At 49.5% G+C, this 17,288-nt stretch overlaps 1 protein-coding gene across 2 annotated transcripts in view; it reads right to left on the reverse strand.

The window, feature by feature from the left end:
• Nucleotides 1-583: 583 nt before the first annotated feature.
• Nucleotides 584-17,288, reverse strand: part of SPMIP6 (sperm microtubule inner protein 6) — a 29,263-nt gene continuing 12,558 nt past the window's right edge. The window contains exons 3-7 of one of the 2 annotated variants that reach the window (XM_083403180.1): nt 15,056-15,168; nt 13,192-13,267; nt 11,012-11,220; nt 7,098-7,187; nt 584-735 (exon numbers count right to left, since the gene is read on the reverse strand). In XM_083403180.1, the coding sequence (XP_083259306.1) occupies nt 7,098-7,187; nt 11,012-11,220; nt 13,192-13,267; nt 15,056-15,168 (488 nt within the window). In that variant the 3' untranslated portion in view covers nt 584-735. Of the gene's footprint in view, nt 736-7,097; nt 7,188-11,006; nt 11,221-13,191; nt 13,268-15,055; nt 15,169-17,288 lie in introns of both variants that reach the window. The other variant, XM_083403179.1, reaches the window with a different exon arrangement.

Below are 17,288 nucleotides of genomic sequence, written 5' to 3' on the forward strand. Positions count from 1 at the left end.
AAAGGAAGATGATGCTGTCCTCCCTGGGCCAAAAGAGCCACACTTTGGTCCCGACCGGTGATTTGGTTGCTGCAGTGAACGGAGGTGAAAAAGTTAAGCTCTGGTTTTCCCAGTAGTGATGTATGGAAGTGAGAGCTGGACCATAAAGAAGGCTGATCGCAGAAGAATGGATGCTTTTGAATTCTGGTGCTGGAAGAGACTCTGGAGAGTCCCATGGACTGCAAGAAGATCCGACCTCTCCATTCTGAAGGAAATCAGCCCTGAGTGCTCACTGGAAGGACAGATCCTGAAGCTGAGGCTCCAATCCTTTGGCCACCTCATGAGAAGAGAAGACTCCCTGGAAAAGACCCTGATGTTGGGAAAGATGGAGGGCACAAGGAGAAGGGGACGACAGAGGACGAGATGGTGGGACAGTGTTCTCGAAGCTACCAGCATGAGTTTGACCAAACTGCAGGAGGCAGTGGAAGACAGTAGAGCCTGGCGTGCTCTGGTCCAGGGGGTCACAAAGAGTGGGACACAACTAAACAACAACAACAAGTGAAAGGAGGAACTCTGTGAGGCCAAGGAAGGGACAGAGGCACAGTTAGTCACCAGCGGCAATTTTAATGGCAGCCTGTCTCAACTCTCTACTACCAACACGGTGGATGGGGGAATGATTCCGAAACAAATTCAGGATGAATGATAAAGCTGTCCCTCTGTGCCCCTCCAGCCTTCTTAAAATGGCTTGTATCCCACCTGGCAGGGAGAGAGAAAGAAAAAAGGTTTTACATGGAGCAGACTATGACTTTGATTTGCAGACTGCGATTGTGCGTGTGTCTTTTTGACCTCCGGGTCCCGTTGCTGGTCAGACACAACTCAATGGGCCACATATGAGATATACAACCCCATACAGCACACCTACAGACCACATGCACACTCACCACATGTAGAATTGTAGAGAAGGGACCCCACGGGTCATCTAGTCCAACCCCCTGCGATGCAGGAAATATGCAGACATATTTTTCTCTCACACTATTTCAGTAAGGGGCCTCCCAAGCTGTCTCCATTGTACTTAGGTGGTAGTGATGCACACTTACTTATTTATTAAAAATATTTTATAACTAACTTTTTTTAAAAAAACTTTCTTTATTTGCCCGGAGAAGCACAAAATTTCATTATGAAAACCTGTATTCCCATACATGCACCACGACTTATAACAGTAAACCTCTATAAACCTTCGAAACTGGTCTTTGGTTTTCTGGAGATTTTGGAAACCCAATGAAGAGTCCCCCTTGTCCCGCAAAGGTATATTTGTGCTTTGTTCCTCTTGCTAGTCCTGATTTGCGAGCCCATTTTTCCATAAGGGCAATAAGCCAAGCATGCTCTCCTGTACCAAGCATTCAAGTTTTCACCTTTTAAATGTGTAATTTTACTTATATCATTAAGCACTTGCCCAAAATTTACTACCTTTGGGCATGTCCACCACAACAGCCCATATGGCTGCCTCTTCCTTCCTTGCGCCAGCACATTGGTGAAGTATTTTTTAATGTATACCATTTGCAACCACTTTGGATTACAGCCATTTTAGATTACAACCACGTCAAACTCGGAAGTGCGTGTCCCTTTTTTTTGGATTACAACCATTTAAAAAAAATTACAACCCATTTTTTGGCCCCATTGGCGAAAGCGCTCCTTGGGTTACAACCTGCTTTGGCTTACAACCTGACCTCCAGAACGGATTATGGTTGTAAACCAAGGTACCACTGTATATGAAAGTTTAACTGAGGTTAAGTACTCTTTCTGCGTTGTCTTCAACATTATTTCCTTGATGCTGGCTGAGATAGTAAAAACAACCTAAAGAGCCAATTATGCCCATGACTCATTTCTGAAGGACCACTTTTCCGTCTTCCTTCCTTCCTTCCTTCCTTCCTTCCTTCCTTCCTTCCTTCCTTCTTTCCTTCCTTCCTGGCCCTTCTAGACTGTTCCCCTCTCCTTCTGGCACAGGATTCCAGATTCCAGACCGGTGTCAGCACACAGACAGAGCAATTTTGCAAGAGACACTCCCTTTTTCCATAAGTAGGACTGATTTGCATCTGTGGGGGTGGAATCTGCGTTCCTCTCGAGCGCAATTTGAACGTGCTTCTTTTGGCACATTCATTTTTTACTTCCATCGTTGAATCCAAGGAGGCATGGGGGCGGGGGGGGGGGGCGGCTGTTAAGCAGACTTTATCTAACCAGGCAATTGCTCACACTTGGACCAGCTCAGCTTTCGCAAAGCTATGACATCACTTTCTTGATGCTCTGCATTTCCACGCCCCTGGAGGTTCGTTATTTTACTGCTACACTTTTGGAAACGCAAATACTGAAATCAGACATGCACTCAAAACTGCCAACCCAAGCTCAGAATTTACGCCACAATTGCGATCATCTCGCTGAAAGCTCTGCAAGACGTGGAAGGCAAACTGACTAGTACAAGGAAGTCACAGGGCAGAGCTCCAGGAGACGATGAATAATGAGAAGGGCCTCTCAGAAGCGGGAACATTATGAGTGCAACCAGGAAAAAGCTTAAGGTGGACCTCGACAAGATATATCTTCCCTCCTCTACCTTTTTCCTTGTGTGCTATGTCTTTGTGAGTGCAACCAAGGAGAAACTTAGAATGGAGACCCACAAGATACAGTACATGCATGCATCTTTCTTCACCTCTCTTTTCCCTTTTTTGCCATGTCTTTTTAGAGTATGAGTTGGAGGAGAAGGACTACTCAGCACTGATTATTTCTGTAAGCTGCACTGAGAAACGTCTTTGGTTAAACAGAGTTAAAGTGCCAAGATGGCAATGTGAGCAGCAGCCTCTAGCCTCCTTCTCCATGCTCTTTTCTTTTTAATTTTTAACTTTTGTTGCTGGCCTGTTTTATGCTTAAAGGGCAGGTTAGAAGTGCCTTCAGTAAACAAACCATCTATACACCCTGTGAACTTTAGAACGAATCTTTATCCTAATCAAGGCCTTTATCCTAATCTGACTTCTCCAGTGAGTGCTGCAACATCACAGGAATCGAAAACCTGGAAATGTCCAAGGCCTGGGGCTGAGAGTTGGTTGCGGTGCCCCTTTGCCCCCCACCTGACTGCTGTTGTGGTCCTGCTATATCCATGTAGGTGTTTTATCTGGAACCACCCAAACACCCCAATGGCCCTGGAAAGGGAAAGGTGGATATATACTGGATTGGCACGAATATAAGCCGCACCCACAAATAAGCCACACCTTTAAAATTCGGGGGGGGGGGGAGAAAAAAGACAATACCCAAATATAAGCCGCTCCCTTAAAATTGGGTTACAGCAGGCATAGGCAAACTCCGGCCCTCCAGATGTTTGAGACTACAATTCCCATCACCCCAACCACTGGTCCAGTTAGCTAGGGATGATGGGAATTGTAGTCCCAAACATCTGGAGGGCCGGAGTTTGCCTATGCACGGGGTACAAGCTGAAAACCGCTGCGGTTGGTAGAATTGTAACTCCGAGCCTAATTAAGCCTTTGATCTTGCAAGCCCGCAACGTTACCGTACAATTGCTAAAATCACAAATCGGTATTCATTGCTTCAATTCCGCAGCCACTCACACCCATAAATGGCCAATTAACAGTCTCAAGCTTGCAAATCGCCAATAAAACATTTTTTTGGTCCGTTTTGCCGTATGTCTATTTCAGCAGCGGTATCGTAAAAGCCAATTTTTGTAAGGTCGGGAATTTAAGCTGCACTTTAACTTTAGACGGTTGGAATTTGGGGGGAAAGTGGGGCTTATATTCGGGCCAATACAATATATATCCCCCCCCCCCCCAGGTATTGAGAGACATGCCTGCTCAACACATACCTGTCAAATTGTTCATACTGCCTCCCCATTGCCTTCATGGTGAAGCTCCCAATTAAATGCCCTCCGTGTAGGGATTTCGGAAAGCAAAAAACCAGATTTTATTTGTACTGGCAGAGAGAGGTAGCCTCCAACTGCCTGGCAAACAGAGAAATCCACCTCATTTCCAGGACACAGACGCACAGAAGCAATCACTATGGCAGCCTTTGCCAGTCTGGTGCCCTCCAGATGTTTTGGATTACGATTCCCATCAGCCGCAGCCAGCTGGTGGGAGCAAAACATCTGGAAAGCACTAGGCTGCGGAAGGATGGCTTAGTCAGTCCCTGCAGTATATCTTCTGATATTCTTCAGATATACCTTTTAGAGGGGTGTATGGGGTGGAGGAGGGACACGGGTGGCGCTGTGGTCTAAACCACGGAGCCTAGGGCTTGCCAATCAGAAGGTCGGCAGTTTGAATCCCTGCGACGGGGTGAGCTCCCGTTGCTCTGTCCCTGCTCCTGCCCACCTAGCAGTTCGAAAGCACGCCAGTGCAAGTAGATAAACAGGTACAGCTCTGGCGGGAAGGTAAACGGCATTTCTGTGCGCTGCTCTGGTTCGCCAGAAGCGGCTTAGTCCTGCTGGCCACATGACACGGAAGCTGTACGCTGGCTCCCTCGGCCAGTAAAGCGAGATGAGCGCCGCAACCCTAGAGTCGTCTGTGACTGAACCTAACGGTCAGGGGTCCCTTTACCTTTACCTATGGGGTGGGTGGACACACGTTGTGCTACTTCTGGAATAGTCTGTCCACCTTTGGTCCTCGCCCTGCACTCAGCTCTTACCTGTGGCTCCTAGAAGCTGCCAGCGCAAAACAGCGTTCCTTTCCTGGGAGCAGCTTCAACTGGCTGGCTAAGCCAGGTGAGGGCAGCCGATGGGTCTCAAGCCCTCATCAGCGAGGGTGAGAAGGGGGTCCTGTCATCCGGGCAGCCTAGGACTGCCCTTACACACTGCAGGGGCGAACAAGGGCACCGTAACACCCGAGGCAAGGCGTCGCTATGTAGGGCATATGTCCACATGGACAGTGCCAGGACCCCTCCGTTGCCACTCCAGCTGCATGTGGAGGATCGCTGTCCGTCCAGTGCTGGAGCAACGCTGGGGGCAAACCGCTATGTACAGTGCATGTGCATCGTCATTACGTACAGCACATGCGTGCGATGCCGCACATGCGCTGTACATAGAGGTTTGCTGCTGGCGCTGGGATCCTCTGCTCGCCGGCTGCGGGATCCTCCACATGCGGCTGCAGTGGCGCAATGGCTGCTCACACTGCCGCGAGCCCCTGTGGAGTGTCTTCTTGTCACCCCCCCCAGACATGGCACCCAGGGCGCACTGCCCCCTGTTGTGACGCCACTGACACACTCCCCAAGCTCGCACCCCAAGGAGGTCACTTTGGTTGACTTCACCCCTGGAGGCGCACTCCACTTAGAATAGAATCATAGAATCATAGAATCACAGAATCATAGAGTTGGAAGAGACCACAAGGGCCATCGAGTCCAACCCCTGCCTAGCAGGAAACACCACCAGAGCACTCCTGACATATGGTTGTCAAGCCTCTGCTTAAAGACCTCCAAAGAAGGAGACTCCACCACACTCCTTGGCAGCAAATTCCACTGTCCAACAGCTCTTACTGTCAGGAAGTTCTTCCTAATGTTTAGGTGGAATATTCTTTCTTGTAGTTTGGATCCATTGCTCCGTGTCCGCTTCTCTGGAGCAGCCGAAAACAACCTTTCTCCCTCCTCTATGTGACATCCTTTTCTATATTTGAACATGGCTATCATATCACCCCTTAACCTCCTCTTCTCTAGGCTAAACATGCCCAGCTCCCTTAGCCGTTCCTCATAAGGCATCGTTTCCAGGCCTTTGACCATTTTGGTTGCCCTCCTCTGGACACGTTCCAGTTTGTCAGTGTCCTTCTTGAACTGTGGTGCCCAGAACTGGACACAGTACTCCAGGTGAGATCTGACCAGAGCAGGGGTCTGACTTTCTCTTGAGGAAGACGCACTAGAGAGCAAATGCTGAAAACATCACCCAGAGGTCCGCTGTGTGACTTTTGAAACCTTCCTTGCCTCATTTCTCCTGCTGGACCAAGGCAGGGTTGCGTTCATCCCCCAGCAGAAGGTAGCACCTGTGTTTCAGTTGTTCCAGTCAACCAAGGTTGACTGTGTAACCCAGTCTCCCTTGGCCTGATCCAACAGGCGCTGATCCTATTATCCAGACTCCGCCTCTGGCTGCCTGCTAGAGGAGGCGCAGGTTGCAGCCACAGCAAAGGTGGCATTTTTTCATCTCCGGCGTATTAAGCAGTTGGTCCCTTACCTTTCCCGCCCTGATCTGGCCACAGTGATCCATGCGACGGTCACCTCCAGGCTTGATTACTGTAACTCGCTCTACGCGGGGCTGCCCTTGAAGCTGACCCAGAAACTCCAGCGGGTGTAGAATGCCACGGCAAGGCTACTTACAATATCCTTGCCACGGGATCGCATTCATCTAGTGCTTTACCAACTGCACTGGCTCCCGGTGGAGCACAGGGTCAGGTTTAAGGGGCTGGTTTTGACCTTTAAAGCTCTATGTGGCTATAGGACCCACGTACCTACGGGACCGCCTCTCCTGGTATGCCCCGTGGAGCATCTTAAGGTCCACAAATAACAACACTTTGGAGGTCCCGAGCCTCAAGGAGGTTAGCTTGGTCCCAACTAGGGCCAGGGCCTTTTCAGCACTGGCCCCGATGTGGTGGAACGCTCTGTCACAAGAGGCCAGGGCCCTGCAAACTTGACATCTTTCCGCAGGGCCTGCAAGACAGAGCTGTTCCATCTGACCTTTGGTTTGGACTCGGTCTGACCATTATGTTTTCCCTCCCCTTATGGTCTAGATTTATCTGCTATTTTAAAACGAGCCTGCATTTTAAACTGCATTTTAACCTGTATTTTAAATTGGTCCCCCCCCCTTTCCCCCCATTATATTTTTACTGTGATTTTATTGGTGTTAGCCGCCCTGAGCCCGGCTCTGGCCGGGGAGGGTGGGTTATAAATAAATTTATTATTATTATTATTATTATTATTATTATTATTATTATTATCTGGTTTGCTGGCAACCAAGCTATCCTTGGGGAAAATCTGTTCACGAGGTTTGGTCTCCGGGAACGGTCCCCAGGCAACACACATCCCTTGTGCGCAACCACGCTTCCCCAGCCCAGCTCCTTCCCCTCACCAAACCTGTTTGGGTTCCTCACCTAAGGTTCATATACGGGAAACCAGGCGGCAGGTCGGGCATTCGTGCACAAAGAGTCATCTCGTGGTGGTGGTCGTAGTACGGGAAATTCCTGGAAGAGCAGTGGGGGAAAGAGAGAGGTTGCCATTAAAGGGCTGCAGGAGAGCTTGGCTGGCATCTCAGCGGGTGGATCAGAGCTAGAGCCATGGGGAAGAACTTGGAGGGGAAAGCAGGACACTAGAGAAGAGCTGCATTGCAGGATCAGACCAAGACCCAACCAGCCCAGTGTTCTGTGCCCAAGAGTGGTCAGCAGCTTCTCACAGCCAGGGCGCAAAGTTGATGACCATTTCCTAATGTGTTGGGTGTGTGTGTGTGTTGTTTTTGGTTCCCAGTAGAGGTACTCTGCTTTTGCACAGGTTCCACTTAACAATCATGGTGAATTAACAATCATGGCTAATTGACCCCTCCCTCCCAGGCTGCTGGCCACTTAAGACACTTAGGTCCTGAAAGACTTACACTGGCTCCCAGTACGTTTCCAAGCACAATTCAAAGTGTTGGTGCTGACCTTGAAAGCCCTAAATGGCCTCGTCCCAGTAGACCTGAAGGAGCATAGCCATTGTTCTGCCTGGACACTGAGGTCCAGCTCTGAGGGCCTTCTGGCGGTTCCCTCATTGTGAGAAGTGAGGTTGCAGGGAACCAGGCAGAGGGCCTTCTCGGTGGTGGCACCCGCCCTGTGGAACGCCCTCCCATCAGTTGTCAAAGAGATAAACAACTACCTGACATTTAGAAGACATTTGAAGGCAGCCCTGTTCAGGGAAGTTTTTAATGTGTGACATTTTAATGTATTTTTAATCTTTGTTGGAAGCCACCCAGAGTGGCTGGGGAAACCCAGTCAGATGGGCAGGATACAAATAATAAATTATTATTATTATTATTAGGCAAAGAAGTGGAGGTGAAAGAACTAGGAAGTGGCTCCCACTATTGGGGTGTCAGAATTGAAATTTAGGAGGATGGATCTTATATTCTAAGCCAAAGGAGGAAAGTTGCTGAATTGCTTGACAGCCTGAAGCTGCGAGAAGCCAACACAGTAGCCACACCAATGACCGTCGATTTCCTGGAGAGCAAACATGAATCAAAGCTCTTGCCTGACCACAACCAGTGCAGGTCAACAATAGGGAAACATTTGCACCTTACCACGACAACGAGACCAGACATTGCAAATGCAGTGGGAATTCTAAGCAGGAAAGGAAGTGCTCCCACTGAGATGGATCGAGCCCTCATAAAAAGAGGAGCACAGCGCTGTGGGTTAAACCACATCTTGCTGATCAGAAAGTCAGCGGTTTGAATCCCCATGACGGGGTGAGCTCCCATTGTTCGGTCCCTGCTCCTGCCAACCTAGTAGTTCGAAAGCACGTCAAAGTGCAAGTAGATAAATAGGTACTGCTCCGGCGGGAAGGTAAACGGCGTTTCCGTGCGCTGCTCTGGTTCGCCAGAAGCGGCTTAGTCCTGCTGGCCACATGACCCGGAAGCTGTACGCCGGCTCCCTCAGCCAATAAAGCGAGATGAGCGCCGCAACCCTAGAGTCGTCCACGACTAGACCTAATGGTCAGCGGTCCCTTTACCTTGACTATGAACTGTTAGGCTGACCGGTTGCTGACCAGGCTGGAGGCGCTAAAGATTACAAGGGAACCAGGTGGGTATGTCTTTATGTTTGGAAACGGTCCCCTTTCTCACGGCAGTTATAAAGAAGGATGTGTAGCTTTGTCTTTCACAGAGTCAGTGTATGTAGCTGTGGCTGAGCATGCAGGGAGCTGGCCTGGCGGACTATGGATTTGGGGTTGGCGCAGGAGAAACCTATCTGACAGATGAAAGACAAGCAGAGCTTTTCCAAAGGTATTGCAGAGCGAGAAGTTCAAGGGAAAACCAAGCACATCAGGGGGTCAGGGTCAGGGTCAGGGTGAGTACCGCTGCCTGCGCAATGGCCTAGTTGAATTGGCCTACAATCATACCTCGTGTTGCGTTTGCTTCAGGTTGCACGTTTTGAGGTTGCGTCCTGTGGCAACCCAGAAGTACTGGAAAGGGTTACTTCCAGGTTTCGCCGCTCGCGCATGCGCAGACGCTCAAAATGATGTCACGTGCATGCACAGACGCGGTGAACTGCGACCCATGAATGCACAGACACGGGGTGCGTTCTGCTCATGTTGCTAACGGGACTCTGGAACGGATCCCATTTGCAACCAGAGGTACCACTGTATTGCCAAAGAGATGACCGCTGGCATCTTCACCAAACCTCGACCGAGAGATCCTTTTGAAAACCTTTGAGTCAAAGATGGGACTTTGGGTGCTTTAATAAAACTGTGCATGCAATTGATGTGGGAGATTAGCAGCCAAATCTAACAACACATATTCTTGCCAGTTAGAATGAGTAGGAGGTAAGATCACAGAGCTGTATTGCTGATAGGAAGACTCAAGCCATAGACATGTAATTGGTAGAGAGGGCTCTGTGTGAGGTCATTTCCCCCTCAGGACAGGAGGGGAAAGGAACATAATAGTATTTCCTGTTCCCCCTCCTTCCCTCTCTTCGATCAGTGCTCGGAGCAGACATCTTCAGGGAAGTTTTTAATGTGTGACATTTTAATGTATTTTTAATCTTTGTTGGAAGCTGCCCAGAGTGGCTGGGGAGACCCAGCCAGATGGGCGGGGTACAAATAATAAATTATTATTATTATTATTAGTCTAACTGCTCCAGCTCACACACATGCATGCCTGAGGCTATTCCTTCTGCAAATGCAAGTATTTTACCTGCAAATTTTTACTGCTGCGGTTGCTGACAACCCAGTGCATAGCTATGAGTAAGTAAACTCCATTTTAAACTTACTTCACAGCCTGCTGTCTGATTCTTTGTTAAGGAGCGCAAGAAAAGGGGGAACCATCTTGCTCTGCAGTTGGACTTGTTCAAAAGAAGGCTTTGCAGCCTAATTCATACGCTTTTAATTTACTGCTAAGGATGGGACTTTCAACTCAGCTTCGCATTTAAATGCATACAGTAAGCTGATGTTATGTCTGTTCAACACAAACATGTGGGCACCTGGGGGGATGAATCGCAATTCATTTATCCTCTCCTACCTATTAAAACCCACCCCACATGAGGACACATTGCAGTGTGCACCCTGTGTATATGTTCCAATGAGGAGCTTATGGTGGAGTCTGTGATGGCCTGGGTCATGGGCTGGGACTTGGAGCCAGAGGAGTCTCAGTCTGCACCGGATCCTTTGCCTCAGGCATTATCTGAATCAAGTCTGGGGCCTGATCCTGAAGAGTCCCAGTCTGCACAGGTTCCCCTGCAACAAACACCAGCTGGGCCGAGTCAGGGGCCTGAGCCTGCCCTGGCTCTAGATGCGGGGATGACCTTGTTGCCTCCAGCTGGGCCATCACTTACAGCTGCTCCACTACCGGTTGGGTCAGGGGAGGCTGAGATGGCCCCTGGGTCTAGTAACCCACCGAAGTCTCCCGAGCTGGAGAGACTGAGGTCTGAGAGAAGGAGAGACCTGAGTACTCGCAGGAGGAGTGCTCGCCTTCGGGCGAGACAGGGAGGTGAGTCGCCAGGGGATCAGGACCAGCCACTACCCTGACAAAAGATAAAAGGCTGTCGGACCCCACCCCAGGTTGCGGGAGCAACATTGCTGTATGCCAGATCCCGCCTGAGATCCTGTGCCTGTCCTTGCCTGGTTTCCTGCCTCGTGTCCTGCCTTGGCCCTGTCGGACTGACTCCTAGCAGAACCTTCGGATTCTGGACTGGACCTGGACTGTGTTTCATGGGTTACCCCCGGGCCCAGCACAGAGTCTTTTCTATCCCCCCCCTTTCCAAGCCCCCCCCTGCAAGAGCCCTGAGAGGGAGGAGTTGGGGTGTGGTCTGCAAAACCCTCCGAACCTTACAATCTTCTCAACTAGCTGGCTGATCTGTCGCTCGTTGGTGGGCGCCCCGTCGACGTAGTAGTCCATCCCTCGCAAGCAGTAATGGCGTCCCGTGCAGGGGCTGTAGTAGCCTTGATAAGGCATCCTTCCCGGGATGGTGTAACGGTGCTGTATGGACGGAAGCTGCTTCCGAGACAAGCTGTTCAGCATGTTCACCACCACTTCCCGTTCTGAAGAAAATGGGTGGGGAAGAGAGAGAGAGAGAGGAGAGCTTGTGCCCCTGGAAAACTAGGAGGGAGTTTTATGTGCAAGTGCCCGGAGGCGGTTGGAGAATGGATGGCGGCTAATGGCTTGAGGTTGAATCCTGACAAGACAGAAGTACTGTTCTTAGGGGGCAGGCTGGTGTGGAGGACTCCCTGGTCCTGAAGGACCAGGTGTGCAGCCTGGGAGTCATTTTGGACTCACAGCTGTCCATGGAGGCGCAGGTCCATTCTGTGTCCAGGGCAGCTGTTTACCAGCTCCATCTGGTATGCAGGCTGAGACCCTACCTGCCCGCAGACTGTCTCACCAGAGTGATGCATGCTCTAGTTATCTCCCACTTGGACTACGGCCATGCACTCTACGTGGGACTACCTTTGAAGGTGACCCGGAAACTACAACTAATCCAGAATGCGGCAGCTAAACTGGTGACTGGGAGCGGCCGCTGAGACCACATAACACCGGTCTTGAAAGACCTGCATTGGCTCCCAGTAAGTTTGAGCACAAATCAAAGTGTTGGTGTTGACCTTTAAAGCCCTAAACGGCCTCGTCTCCACCCCCATCGTTCTGCCCAGACACTGAGGTCCAGCGCTGAGGGCCTTCTGGCGGTTCCCTCATTGCGAGAAGTGAGGTTACAGGGAACCAGGCAGAGGGCCTTCTCGGTAGTGGCGCCCGCCCTGTGAAATGCCCTCCCACCAGATGTCAAAGAGATAAACAACTACCTGACATTTAGAAGACATCTGAAGGCAGCCCTATTTAGGGAAGCTTTTAATGCGTGACATTTTAATGTATTTTTCATCTTTGTTGGAAGCTGCCCAGAGTGGCTGGGGAAACCTAGCCAGATGGGTGGGGTACAAATTATTATTATTATTATTACTACAGTGAAGCGAACACTCGGATGCAGGCTGCCTGCCAGCCAGCCAAGTAAACCAGTTGTTTCAGGGCAACAGAGAAAAGGAAGCCCCTTTTCTCGCAGCGCATAGAATTGCAGAGTTGGAAGGGACCCCATGGGCCATCTAGACCAACCCCCCACAATGTAGGAATCACAGCTCAATTTAAACTAGGGGCATTCGCAATGATTGCTTGTGATGACGATGGCTGCTAGCCAGGTGCCTTTAAAAGGGATTGTTATCCAAGCTGACAGATGACGAAACTCGCCGACGGCTGTTAGGCCAAGACAGTTAAACCGAATCTCCAGGTTGAGACGCAGTATACTCTCAAAAGATGAGCTGCTGGTTTTTATGACCCCAACACCCAAAAGCATCTGGGGGCTGGACAAAGAATGATGGATCAGATGGGCTTTAAGGACAGTGATGGGTGACTAAGAGACCTGCAGGATGATGTGGAGAAAAACTAAGGGAAGGGCCATAGCTCAGGCATAGAATATTAGCTCTGTATGCAGAAGGTTGTGGGTTCAATACCCAGCCTTTCTGGGCAGGGCTAGGAAAGACTTCCTGCCTGAAACCCTGGAGAGCCTCTGTCCATCAGTGCAGACAGACAGCATTGATTCAGTATAAAGCAGGTTCCTTTGTTCCTAAACAGGGATGCGGGTGGCGCTGTGGGTTAAACCACAGAGCCTAGGACTTGCCGATCAGAAGGTCGGCGGTTCGAATCCCCGTGACGGAGTGAGCTCCCGTTGCTCAGTCCCTGCTCCTGCCAACCTAGCAGTTCGAAAGCACGTCAAAGTGCAAGTAGATAAATAGGTACCGCTCCGGTGGGAAGGTAAACGGCGTTTCCGTGCAATGCTGCTCTGGTTTGCCAGAAGCGGTTTAATCATGCTGACCACGTGACCCAGAAGCTGTACGCCGGCTCCCTCGGCCAGTAAAGCGAGATGAGTGCCGCAACCCCAGAGTCGGCCACGACTGGACCTAATGGTCAGGGGTCCCTTTACCTTTACTATGTTCCTAAACCAGGTAGGACATGCAAGATTGCAGAGGAGTTACCGTAATTGTTGAGACGCTCAGGTTTCGGAGGGTATTGCATGGGCATCCCGCGAAGGATCGACTCTAACCCAGCCTCCTGCAAGGAAAGATTGCACAGTGTGAGCCCATTTCTCTGGGATTTATGCAGGGACACGTGCATTTGGCACGATGCAGCGCAATGCTCAAGTTCAGGACCCCGTGTCCCCCTCAATGCTCCATGGAGGCAGGAGAACCGGGGCCCAAACTGGGAAAGGAATTTCATGAGGAACCAATGTAAGGTTCTGCCAGTGTGGTGTAGTGGTTACGAGCGGTGGACTCGTAATCTGGTGAACCAAGTTCGCTTCCCTGCTCCTCCACATGCAGTTGCTGGGTGACCTTGGGCCAGTCACACTTATTTGAAGTCTCTCAGCCCCACTCACCTCACAGAGTGTTTGTTGTGGGGGAGGAAGGGAAAGGAGATTGTTAGCCGCTTTGAGACTCCTTTGGGTAGTGATAAAGCGGGATATCAAATCCAAACTCCTCCTCTTCTTCCTCTAGGCTGGAAAACCAGCTGCACAAATTTAAGCTGGGGGACACTGTTTGACAGTGGGAGAAACTCCTTTAGAAGGTGCTGGGCTCTCCTTCCTTGGAGGTTTTTAAGCAGAGGTTGGGTGGTCATCTGTCAGCGACGCTTTAGCGGAGCATTGCAGGAGAGGGGTGGACTAGAGGACCTCTGGGGTCCCTTCCAACTCTATAATTCCTCACCACAAGCACCTGCCGCCCAAGGCTGCTGCCCAACTCTGTCTGATGGTGGAGCTGGCCTTGCTTAAGAGTAACCAAACAATTTAACCCCTGTGTTGCCAACAATAGTCAGTACTATCCAAGGCAACACGATGACCAAATACAATGATACAATATCGATATACACTCTTTATATAATATGAAATATATGAAATCACATAAACAGAAAACTTCTGAATCTCTGGAAGTCACAAAATATGCACTCTTAAGGGATTCTCTAGAACACATAAAACCAAATAAACATAAGTCTTATAAGTCTCTGAAAGAAGCAGTGTATCAGATTCTTATCTGGTGAAAACACAGGCTGTAAAGCCTTGTTTATGGCGTCCAACACTGCTGAAGTAGTTCGCAAACAGAAGTTGCGAACAGTGATTCTGGATATACCTACTGTTTTGTGGAATTCTTCTTCAGCAGAGCAGAAGGAGACAGAATTGCTTCATAAACCCATCTATATGGTGAATGGAAAAGTACTGTATTTTTCGCTCCATAAGACGCACTTTTCCCCTCCTAAAAAGTCAGGGGAAATGTGTGTGTGTCTTATGGAGCGAATGCAGGCAGGAGGCTCTGCTCAGCGCTCCCTTTCACAAGCCGCGTGAAGCGTGTGTGCGGCTCTTGGGGGCTTTTCCCTGAGGAGGGGAAAAGCTTGCAAGCGCCACACACACGCTCCACGCGGCTCGTGAAAGGGAGCGCTGAGCACAGCCTGGGATGCATACAGGCTCTGCTCAGCGTTCCCTTTAAATAATTTCCCCCCTTGCATTCCCCCTCTAAAAACTAGCTGCGCCTTATGGTCAGGTGCGTCTTATGGAGCGAAAAATACGGGATAACAACAATTGCTATGGAGCAGTGGTCATAAGTCAGTGGTTATAAGACATATTTATTTGGTTGTATGCTTTCTAGAGAATCCATCAAGAGTGCATATTTTGTGACTTCCAGTGTTTCTGTTTATGTGATTGCCTTGGATATTACTTGCTTAAGAGTGACTTCGCTGCAGCCTGGCCCTCTGCCGCTCTGCTGCCAGGTGCGCAGGGGCAGTTACTGTCCACAGCAGGGGCCTCCTTTGGGACCTTCACCCCACCCCGGATCTCCGCGAAGTCACAAGGCTTACCCGAGGGATCCGTGGAAGGTACGTGGTGTATCGATTCCACGCCGCGCTGTTGTAGGGCCCCGTTCTCCACGTTGCGTACCTGTTGTCACCGATGAAGACCGGGTTGAACCTCTCTGTGATTTAAAAAGGAGACGGGAGAGTTTTGCAGCCAGGGTTGAGGATGGAAAGCCCAGAGGGGGCAAAAAAAGGAAGGAACTGAGGACCAAAGCATTGGCTGTACAAATCTATGGTGCCACTGCGTTGGCCATACCGTGAGCAGTTCTGGTCACCTCGCCTAAGAAGAGATGCTGTAGAATTGGAAAAGGGTCAGAAAAGGGCCACCCAAATGATGAAGCGGTTTCGGCAACTCCCCTAGGAGGAAATGTCACAGCTTTTGGGTCTTCTCTGTTTAGAGAAAAGAGGTGATATGAGCGTGTAAAAATCCTGTATTGCATGGAGAGAGCAGATGGGGAAAAAATTCTCTCTCTCTCACCATGCTCGAACTCAACAGGGACATCCAATGTAGGCAAATGATTTAGGACAAGTGAAATTAAGTGTGTAAAAACTGCTGCCTCTCTCAGCAGGTACTTTTTCTTTTTTTAATGCCTCTTATAGAAAATTATGGAACGCGGGTGGCGCTGTGGGTTAAACCACAGAGCCTAGGACTTGCCGATCAGAAGGTCAGGGGTTTGAATCCCCGCAATGACGGGGTGAGCTCCCGCTGCTCAGTCCCTGCTGCTGCCAACCTAGAAGTTCGAAAGCACGTCAAAGTGCAAGTAGATAAATAGGTACTGCTCCGGTGGGAAGGTAAACGGCGTTTCCGTGCGCTGCTCTGGTTCGCCTGAAGCGGCTTAGTCATGCTGGCCACATGACCCGGAAGCTGTACGCCGGCTCCCTCGGCCAGTAAAGCAAGATGAGCGCTGCATCCCCAGAGTTGGCCACGACTGGACCTAATGGTCAGGCGTCCCTTTACCTTTACCTATAGAAAATTATGTTCCATCTCTACTGTCAGGGGCAGGAAATGCCTGGGAATAAGAGTCAATGTGGATCACAGGCTGGTTTAACAGCTCTGTCTGGTTGACCAACGATGGCCATTCCTGGACAGGGATAGCCTGAGAGCACTGTAGTCCATGCCTTCCAAACCTCAAGGCTGGATGACCAATGGGTTCAAGTTACAAGTCAGAATCTCTTTTCTGGTAACTTGTATGCCTAATCAATGCCTGCTTTTAACCTTTTCAAATATGGATTTCAGCTGTATGGTTTTATGCATACATAATTGTAAATTGCTTTGACATTTTTAAAAATGAAATTATTGTTGTTGTTGTTTAGTCGTGTCCGACTCTTCGTAACCCCATGGACCAGAGCACGCCAGGCACTCCTGTCTTCCACTACCTCCCGCAGTTTGGTCAGACTCATGCTGGTCTCTTCGAGAACACTGTCCCACCATCTCGTCCTCTGTCGTCCCCTTCTCCTTGTGTCCTCCATCTTTCCCTTTTCCAGGGAGTCTTCCCTTCACATGAGGTGGCCAAAGTCTTGGAGCCTCAGCTTCACGATCTGTCCTTCCAGTGAGCACTCAGGGCTGATTTCCTTCAGAATGGATAGGTTTGATCTCCTTCCAGTCCATGGGACTCTCAAGAGTCTCCTCCAGCACCAGAATTCAAAAGAATCAATAAATATTTTTTAATAAGTCATAGAATCATAGAATTGTAAAGCTCGAAGGGAGCCCTAAAGGCTTCCCAGGTGTCAAAAAGGGTTATTTATGTATGCCATTACGGCTGCCTGTGTTTTGTTAGCCCAAAAATGGAAAACGAGCGAGATCCCAACCAAAGAAGAATGGCAACTTAAACTGATGGAATATGTGTAGCTTGCGTATCTAACTTACAGAATAAGAAAACAAGAAGAACATTCGTTTAAAGAAGTTTGGAAAATGTTTCTTGAATATATGGGGGAGGGAATTGTGTACACTTGAAAACATCGGCAGCATTAAGATCAATTCAATAGTGTAAATAAGTTTTGATGGAAGTAATAATGGAATACTGAACGGTTTAGTTAACATAAGATATGCAGGGACTTATACTATGCAAAATGAGCCATGGGAAGAGAAGAAGGGAAGTCATTGATATTTTAAGGTTGTTTAAATGTACAGTGGTGCCTCGCAAGACGAAAAGAATCTGTTCCGTGACTCTCTTTGTCTTGCGTTTTTTTCGTCTTGCAATCAAGCCCATTAGCGGATTAGCGGATTAGCGGATTAGCG

Source organism: Podarcis tiliguerta (assembly GCF_965153285.1).
Source record: "Podarcis tiliguerta genome assembly, chromosome: 11".
In the NCBI taxonomy this organism is placed as follows: Eukaryota; Metazoa; Chordata; class Lepidosauria; order Squamata; family Lacertidae; genus Podarcis; species Podarcis tiliguerta.